At 53.3% G+C, this 9,393-nt stretch overlaps 1 protein-coding gene across 1 annotated transcript; it reads left to right on the forward strand.

Moving 5' to 3' along the window:
- The first annotated feature begins 3,265 nt into the window (after positions 1 to 3,265).
- Positions 3,266 to 8,961, forward strand: ZFP36L1 (ZFP36 ring finger protein like 1). The gene is made up of 2 exons (XM_074393080.1): positions 3,266 to 3,795; positions 6,148 to 8,961. The coding sequence occupies exons 1-2, from the start codon at positions 3,739 to 3,741 to the stop codon at positions 7,105 to 7,107; spliced, it is 1,017 nt and encodes a 338-aa protein (XP_074249181.1). The 5' UTR covers positions 3,266 to 3,738; the 3' UTR covers positions 7,108 to 8,961.
- The last annotated feature ends 432 nt before the right edge of the window (positions 8,962 to 9,393 follow it).

Raw genomic sequence — 9,393 nt, forward strand, 5'->3', positions numbered from 1 at the left:
GGTATCATAATTCCCATTTCAGAGATGAAGAAACTGAGGCCTTGGTCAGTGACTCGAAAAGTCCCATAACTAGAAAATGGCCAAGATTTGGATCCAGGACTGTTTGACTTCAATGTCCTGGCTCACTGATTCTCAAACATTCGTGTACGGGGTCGTGAGATGGAAATTTACCAAAAACGCAGTTTCCCGGCCCCACCTGGGGCGAAGAATCGGCATTCCAAACTTTAAACCGGGGGACTCCAGGGGTAAGACCTGAAGCCTGAGAGGAAGCGCAGCACTGCGGGGCTCCCGGGAGGGGGGTCCCCTGCTGACGCCTGTGACTAGGCCGAACGATGGGGGGTTCCGCGGCCCGGCGCTCCACACTCTCACCTGCCTGGAGGTGCGCTCGGGGTCCAGACAGGCCGATGAATATGCACATCCGCAGCGCCTCCTTTACTCCGAGGACTTTCTCCTTCCCCCCGGCACAAAACCGAACATCCCACCCCACCCCCAAGCTGAAATACCTGGGCCGCCCCTCCCCGGGAAGGGCCGCGCTCCCGGCGAACTGGGAGGGCCCGGAAGTCGGCCCGGGACTGAGGAGCCGGCCCACCGCCTCCCGGCCGGAGGCGGCAGTGCAGGTGAGGCGGCGGCCGCCCTGGGCACGGCGGGGTAAGGAGCGGAGGGCGGCCTGCGCCGGGGAGGCGGTGGGGGCCGGCCGCGCCGCCTCGCCTCGCCTCGGCCTTCCTGCCCCGTCGGGGCTCGCCGCTCGGGACACCGGCGGAGCACGTCTGGGCGGGGGGCGGCTCCCGCCCTCGGACCCTCACCCCGCCCCGGCCAGCCGCGGCGGGGACACCGGGTCAGCGAAGGGTTAAGGAACTCGCTCCCTCCCCTCCGTTCCCTCACCCTTGGAAAGTCCCCGAAATGACGTTTCAACCCGACAATTAAAAAAAGAGTTTAATTATAGAGGCAGACTCTGGGAGCTGGAACAAACCCTCGGCCGGCGGGGCCGGTAAACAACTCGGGAGCGAGCGGTCCGGGCCAGCCGCAGCCTTGAGGACCCCGCGCCCCCGGGGAGAGGGGGAGGGGAGGGCCGCTGGGAGTTGGAAAAGCCTAAGAAATTCGAGGAATCAGCTTTCTTTGGAAAAACCCACTTTGTGGCCATTCTGGGACGCCCGATGGTGCTCCTGGCCGGTCCCGCAGACTTGGAGGGAAAGCGGCGCTGCCCGGAGCAGGGGGACAGCCCTGGGCCGGGAAGGGGGCCCCTTCCGCTCCCAGTCCCCTTCCCCTTTGCCTGCTTCCAGCCCCTCCTCTGGTCCCCTCAGCCGAGCTTCGCCAACCCTCGGGAGTTAAAGACCAGCCGGCCCCCTTTGGGGCGGCGGTTTGGGGGAGCGGGAATGGGTGGAGGCCGGGGGAATAAAAAAACCGAAATAGTTTCACATCAGAACTCAGACTAACCTTGTGGTTTCAGCGTGCACCCTGCTCTGTCCCGAAATCTGGAACTCATTACCTCATCACCAAGAAACTGCACGAAATCGTCCCCCCCCCCCACGCCCCAACACCCACTTGGGGCTGGGAAAGGAACGAGCAAACATCCCTCTAAGAAAGAAACCTACACTTGAGTGATTGAAATTAAGGTGGATGGAAGTTATTCCCTTTCTGGCGCTTGCCAGAAAAGCTGAAAAATGGGAGCAGGGGGAGAGAAGCAACAGGCGGCTGGAGAGCAGCAGCAGAACAGGCGAGGGGCAGCAGCCGTGTTAAAGTGGGGGCCATCAATTTCAGGCAGAGGAGACAAATGAAAGCCGATCCCGCTGGGATCACGTAGGTTCGTGGCTGCAGCATAAGTTGTGTTTCGCAAAGTTGAAAACAACCGGTTTCTCAAACAGTTGTGATTTGGAAGGTTTCGCTGGGTTTGCCCAGAGGTTGACGAATAAATAAAAAATGCAGTTAAAAAAAAAAATGTGTGTTGGGGGTGGTGAGAGTGTGACTCGAGCGCTCTCTTTGGCCCGCCCCGTCCTTTCCAAAGAAACGTGCTCATAATGGGGTGACCCAATTACATCGCAATGGAACTCAATCTTAGCCACTCGGCAGCACCGGATTTCATAACAGACTCGGCGGCCTAGAGTGCAGCGAAGAAACGTGCGAGGGCCTAGGGGGCGGCGAGGCCCGCGTGGAAATCGGAAAGAAGCGCGGCCCTGCGACTTCCGCCTGGGTCACCACGCCGGCACCGGGGCAAAGGCGCAGAGGGCGGATAGGGGACACCTTAACTTTGTATTTGGGTGGGTGGCATCCAAACATAACAGTAAATATGTATTTTGTCATTTTCAAGGGAGTCATGCTCCATTGCGGGCCCTTCGCTTTCCTGGCTCCCATGCCCCCCTCCCCACCTCCCGCCAAAACGGCGCAGCGTGACAAGCCATATGTTCCACTTTCCCGTGGGGGCGAGAGAAGCAACAATAAGTTAAAAGTGCCGCCTCCGTCCACCTTTTTACCTTCTTTCTTATCAAAGTAAACTTTTTTCATTGTTCTAGAGTCTGGAGGTGTGTTGGGGGGAGGATGGAGGAGGAAGGAGGGTTGTGGCGCCGCCCAGAATTGAGGGCGCGCGTGGAAAGTTGTGAGTTGCTTGGTGGGCTTTTTCTGGGAGGAAGGGGCATTCAGGAAGGATTAGGGTTTTCTTTACTAAAAGTTTAAAGATTGGATGCGTGAAAAGAAACGCCACGCCTAGGCCTGGTAAAACAAACAATCGGCCCGGGCTGTAATCTTTTTTTGCGACGCCCCCCACCCGCCCACACCCGGAGAGCGCCGGCTGCAAAGCGAGCGCGAGTGTGGACGCGTGCGGCGCGCTAAACTGCCGCGCTCGCGCCCGCCAGGCCGTGTCCTCTTGGGGAAAAAGTTTCCCTAGTCCCCCCCGCACAGCGCCCCACCCTACGCCCCGCTGGAAAAAAAAAAAAAACATAAAACCCTAGACTTGAACGTTTTGTGCGTCCCAAATTTCTACTGTCCTCGGCCAGCCGGGTTTGCGGAGGGAAGCCGAGTGCGTAAGAGAAGTCGGGAAAAGGTAAGTTGTGCAGACACTTTGGAAGTTTCAAGGGGACCACCGGCTCAACATGGAAACCGCAGCCCGGGCGCTAAGGACGGGCTTCAGCTCCTGCTGGCAAAAAGAGAAAGTCGAGCCCGCCTTCCTGCCCAACAAAAAACAACAACACCACAACAAGAACCCCGGAGGGAGTGGAATGAGTGACGTCACAGCCGCGCTCGGAGGCTGACAAAGGAGGGGGCGCGCCCCTCCCGCTCTGCGCCCGCGCGGGCCCGAAGAGGGGCGCCTGAAGCGCTGGGTAGCGAAGTCAGCCGACTCGAAACTTTTCCTCTTTAAGAAAAAAAAAAGTTGTGCGCGGCTCGGAGTGGGGTTTTTTTTTTTTCCGCCTTCTTTTCTCGTCTCCCCTCCCCCTTCTTCCTTTTGAAAGTTTCTTCTCCTCCCCTCCCCCGCCCCGCCTGACCGCATGGCTGATTCAACTCCAGTGTCAATCAACTTCTTTTTCCTCCTCTTCCTCATTTAAATAAGTTTAAAGCTCCTCCTTTCCCGGCCCACCAAATCTGAAACTTTATAAATCGGGCTTTGCGCGCCGCAGCCCCGGAGTCAGAAAGGCGAGGGGCGCTGGGAACTGGCGTGTGGGACTCCAGACCCGAGAGGCTGCGCCTTTCCCTCACCGGGACCTTCGAGACACACCAGATTCTCGCCGCTGGCCCGCGCGAGCGCACAGGATGACCACCACCCTAGTGTCTGCCACCATCTTCGACTTGAGCGAAGTTTTATGCAAGGTAAAGTGGGGCGGAGCATTTGCTTTCCAAAAACTCTTTATCTTTTGCCTCAAAAAAGAACCCACAAAAGTTTGGGTCTTGGAAGGCAGTGGGGAAGGTGGTGCAGCAAGATGATTCTTTTCTTCCAAGTTTGAAGGAATTTGGCCCCGTTCTTCCCACCCTTTGAGTTTCAACTGTTCCTGGCGGGGATTACGTGCAAATCTGGAGGCTAGAGTTTTGAGGGGCGAAGTTTGCCTGGCGGGGCAGCCCGGGGGCCTTGGGAGGAGGGCTGGGATTGGGACAAGTTTTGGGCGATTCTTTTTTACGTAACTTGCTGTTGGTCTGATGGGTTCCCAGTGTGCGCCCTAGATCTGTCCAGCAGCATTGCTGACCCGTGGGATTGGGAGTGGGAGATCCCTCGGGGAAGTGAGTCTCTGGGATGTTTTCCTCCCCTTTTGGGGGAGCTGGGGATATGCGAGGAAGAAGGAGGCCAAGTTGTGATTCAAAAAGATGTTGCAGAACAAGTTTGCAGTGGTGCTGGAGTCCGCCCTAGCTCCGCTGGGCTTCTTCCCGCGATAGCCGATCGTGCAGCAAACTTTGGGGTGAACGAGGCATTGGAGTTGACCTGCTTACCTGTGTTACCGAGTCGTTGCGGCTGGTCGATTTTTGGTGGCGGGTGGCAGGGAGGAGGGCAGCAAAATGCTGGCTTGAACTCTAGAGTCCCGCGAGTAAGGATTTAATGGGGGGGGCCTCCTTGAAACATGTTGCTTGCCAGCCAGTGTTGAAAAAGCAAGTTCTAAAGTCGGAGTGTTCCAGGACTGCGGTTTAAACGTACATAGCAAAAGCCAGTGGATGTTGTTAAATTTCTTTCCAGCCTCCTCCTCCCAATTTGAAAGGGCGAAGCTGCTGGGCTGCTTTTAATTGCTGAAGTGTTTTGCCTTCTCTTAACACGTCGGGTCATGTTGCTGTTTTCCCAGCTTGCTGCTCCTGTTGGTGCAGCTGCCAAGGCCCCAGGGCTGCAGGGTTGGGGTGCAGGGACGCCGAGGAGCTGAAGAGTAACATTTTAAAAGTTTGAATTTTTCAGCTTCCTTTTCCTCCCTGCATATTCCCAAACTCCACTTGCCGGCCCGGCTGCCAGAGCTACCCAACACTTCTACCTTCTTTTTCCGACTCTCCCGCTCTTTGATCTGTTTCTTTCTTTGGCCCCCTCCCCCCCTCAGGGGAGGTTTTTAAATGAATGAGGGTTTTAAATGAACCTCATTGTTGGGAACCAGCTCTCGACTGGGTTCCTGTAATCCTCTCGGTGGGGTGGTTGCAGTTACAGATTCGCGATCCCCCCTTGCTGAGCCTAAGGGACCAACATTAGAATTTGCAAAATGACACCCACATGGGCTGGAAACTAACTCCTAGGTCCCCGACCTGCACCCTTTCCAAATCTTGGGTACAATTTGGGCAGGTGACCAGGATCGCATTGGACCAGAAACCTGCCATTGGTGGCTCTGCCCCCAACGCCACCAACCCCAATCTGCTATTCACTGGAAGATGGGTTAGGGGGGTTGGTGCTTTCCTTTTCCTTTCCATCTGCAGCTTTGCTTAAAGATTAAACACTGGCGCTCTTATCCAAGCCTGCTCTTGCAGCCAGAAGACTAATTGCAAAGGCATCTTCGCAGTGAAGGGGGACGGGATGGGCTGGGCCTGAGTGGGAATGGTGAGAGAGATCATTGTGGAAAATACCTCTTCCGGGAACTTAGGGCAATGAGTTTTATTTTCAGGAATCACTTCCCTGTCTCTCCCAACCTCAGACCAGGCTCCCAAGCTCCTCCCCACAAGAAAAAGCAAAGGCAGTCTGAAAACCTGTTGCCAAAGGAAGGAGGAAGTTGAGAGTCTTCTTAGGCCGGGTCTTGAGGGAGGGGGTATCAATTAAGCAGGGACTGATTAGAAGGGGACCTAACCTGGCCTATAATAGTCTCTCTGAGATTTACCTGTTTTGTTAGGGGAGGGTAATCTGGAGAGGTCTGGGTTGTTGGAGATATTTTGAGTTGACGAAACTATTTGGGCAGTAAGGAAGTTGAACTTTACAGATTAAAGTGGTGGCTTTGGGGACAGAGGATATGGGGGTGGCATTGCAGGAGGCATTGCAGGTATGGAGCAGGGTGCTTGTCACACAGTCTGGATTTTGTGGTTTCTTATTCATGGGGCCAAAATAAACCCAGGTGAATGGTCTATGGGAGGGAGAGAGGGAAGGGGGCTTGCTAGAGCAGAGGTGGAGATGAGCTCTTGGAGACAGACGGCGTTCGTGATTGTGGAGAGGGCTGTGGACATCCTGGTAGATGTCTTCTTCCGTCCTTATCATCCTTTCTCTTCTCTTTCCAGGGTAACAAGATGCTCAACTACAGTGCACCCAGTGCGGGGGGCTGCCTGCTGGACAGAAAGGCCGTGGGCACCCCTGCCGGTGGGGGCTTCCCTCGGAGGCACTCGGTCACCCTGCCCAGCTCCAAGTTCCACCAGAACCAGCTCCTCAGCAGCCTCAAGGGTGAGCCAGCCCCAGCTCTGAGCTCTCGGGACAGCCGCTTCCGAGACCGCTCCTTCTCGGAAGGGGGCGAGCGGCTGCTCCCTACCCAGAAGCAGCCCGGGAGCGGCCAGGTCAACTCCAGCCGCTACAAGACGGAGCTGTGCCGCCCCTTCGAGGAAAACGGTGCCTGTAAGTACGGGGACAAGTGCCAGTTCGCACACGGCATCCACGAGCTCCGCAGCCTGACCCGCCACCCCAAGTACAAGACGGAGCTGTGCCGCACCTTCCACACCATCGGCTTTTGCCCCTATGGGCCCCGCTGCCACTTCATCCACAACGCAGAAGAGCGCCGTGCCCTGGCCGGGGCCCGGGACCTCTCCGCTGACCGTCCCCGCCTCCAGCATAGCTTTAGCTTTGCTGGGTTTCCCAGTGCCGCTGCCACCGCCGCTGCCACCGGGCTGCTGGACAGCCCCACGTCCATCACCCCACCCCCCATCCTGAGCGCCGATGACCTCCTGAGCTCACCTACCCTGCCCGATGGCACCAATAACCCTTTTGCCTTCTCCAGCCAGGAGCTGGCAAGCCTCTTTGCCCCTAGCATGGGGCTCCCCGGGGGTGGCTCCCCGACCACCTTTCTCTTCCGGCCCATGTCCGAGTCCCCTCACATGTTTGACTCTCCCCCCAGCCCTCAGGATTCTCTCTCGGACCAGGAGGGCTACCTGAGCAGCTCCAGCAGCAGCCACAGTGGCTCAGACTCCCCGACCTTGGACAACTCAAGACGCCTGCCCATCTTCAGCAGACTTTCCATCTCAGATGACTAAGCCAGGGTAGGGAGGGACCTCCTGCCTACTCCAACCCCTACCCTGCACCCAAACCCCATACCCTCTTCTCCTTACCCATCTGATTCCCCACAAGCCCTACATTAACAAAGTTAAGCTCAACCCCTTTCCCCCAGCACCTCAGAATGTCCCCTCCCTCTCCCCGTCATTACCCCACCTAACATAAGGACAAGTCAATTTGTCAGTAGCTTCTTCTGGCTTGAAACCCCCTCCCTGGTTTATAGCCCACTTACCACGCATAACAGACAAGTCCCATATTTTGTCAGTAGATGCCTCTTTTTTTTTTTTCTGGCTTAAGCCTTAAGTGCCAAATCACAAAAGAAAAAGCAGTAACAGTTTACAGAAGCAACTTAGTGCCTTGTAATCTAACTTTGTCACTGTGACTACATTACCTCTTCAGCGCCAGAGGGCACCCGTGGGCCTCCCGGAGCCTCTGCCCATGGGGGAGGTGGAGACCCGGAACCAGCAGCCCCCTCCACTGGCGACACAACTGCACCTTCCCTGATTTCACTTACTCTTCCCCTCTTCCCGGTGTCACCTCTCCGCCTGACCCCCCCCCCCCCAGCCCCTTGGGAGAGTTGTTGCCAGACTAGGGTTTTTGGGGAAACCTATCTTGACATTCAAAACCTTTTTCTTCCCTATCTGAACCCCTGTTGACTAATCTTGCCTGGGTTTGTGTAGGTCTGCAGGAAGGAAGGCTGAAAAAGCGGATGAAGATTTTGACTTAAGTGGGACTTTGTGATTTAATTTTTTTTCTTTTTTTAAGTGGGGAGGAAGGGGAAGCTAGATGGACTATAAGAGACTTGATTTTGGTGCTAAAGTTCCCCAGTTCATATGTGACATCTTTAAAAAAAAAATAACAACAAAAAAAAATGAGAGAAAAGCTAAAAAAAAAAATGTAAGGGGTGAGCAGTTAATGGTATTCATTCCACATACAATATCTGTGTAAAACGATTTCCTGTAGAAGTAGCTTTAATGGTTTTTGCTCTAGAATACCGTAGGTCTATCCTTAGAGCACTCACGCCATGCTTTCTTCCCTGGGTTTTAAACTTCATATAACTTTCAGAAATTGGAGAGCAAAAATTTTGCTTGTCACTGCACATCAATATAAAAAAGCTTATTTAACTTATCAAAACGTATTTATTGCCAAACTATGCTTTTTTTTGTTAATTTTGTTCATATTTATCGGGATGACAAATCCATAGAATATATTCTTTTATGTTAAATTATGATCTTCATATTAATCTTAAAATTTTGTGACGTGTCTTTTTCCTTTTTTTCCACAGTTTTAATATATTATTCTTCAACGACATTTTTTTGTAACTTTACACTTTTTTGGTTATTTTATTTTAAAAAAATGAAAAATTAATTTAAAAAAATGCAAAAAACTGTTGGATTATTTATTTTAGAAATTCCCCCCTTTGTGTTGGACTGCAAATTGAGTTTCTTTCTCTTTAGGCCTTTCATGACTAGGACTGAGAATGTATGTAAAAGTTCTGTGACAGTACAGAAGGAAAACAACTTTTTATGTATAGCTTCTAAAAGGGAAAAAAAAAAAAAAAAAAGAGAGAAACCCTTTGACTTCCACGTGCCCATCTCAAGACATTCCACTCACAGATTTGAGGTTCTGGATTCCAGGTCTGGAGTTTTCCAATGTTAATGTAAACAGAACTGGCACACACACATTAAGATGAATGTAATTATTATTCCTCTTGCTGGTCACTACCGTCGCTTTCTATTTCTCTTTCTTTGTGTGAATTTATTTAAAAGAAAAAAAAACTTTTTGTAACGACTATTTGCAGTTTAAAAATCAATAAACCCCGTTTTTTCAAGAAACATGGATGGTGGAGCTGGTTTTACTTGGTTTTGGCTTGACTTTGCCAGTAAGGTTCTTCCCTTGCAGGTCCTGGGGAGGGGGAGAGGAGGCTGTGGTTGTCTGAATCTGATCCCTACAGCTAAGCCTTAGCTCCCTTCCTTGATGCTGGCAGTTTGCTGAGCTGAGGTTGGGGGTGGGGTGGAGGGGATGGGGTGTGTGTGTGTGTGTGTGTGTGTGTGTGTGTGTGTGTGTGTTTTCTGCAAAGGAGCCTGTACTTCCTGCCGTATTCCTTCTGAAAAGACTGCCCAGTGTGTTTGTTGGCTGAATAACAGCAGGCCCGGCCCAGCCCTGCCAACACCTGTGTGGCCTCAGCGGTTCTGGGGAGCCAAGGCTCAGAGTTTTGGGGGGAACCTGTCTTGACGTTCAAAACCTTTTGAATGTCTGCCCCACCC

Source organism: Saimiri boliviensis, chromosome 2 (genome assembly GCF_048565385.1).
Source record: "Saimiri boliviensis isolate mSaiBol1 chromosome 2, mSaiBol1.pri, whole genome shotgun sequence".
Lineage (NCBI taxonomy): Eukaryota > Metazoa > Chordata > Mammalia > Primates > Cebidae > Saimiri > Saimiri boliviensis.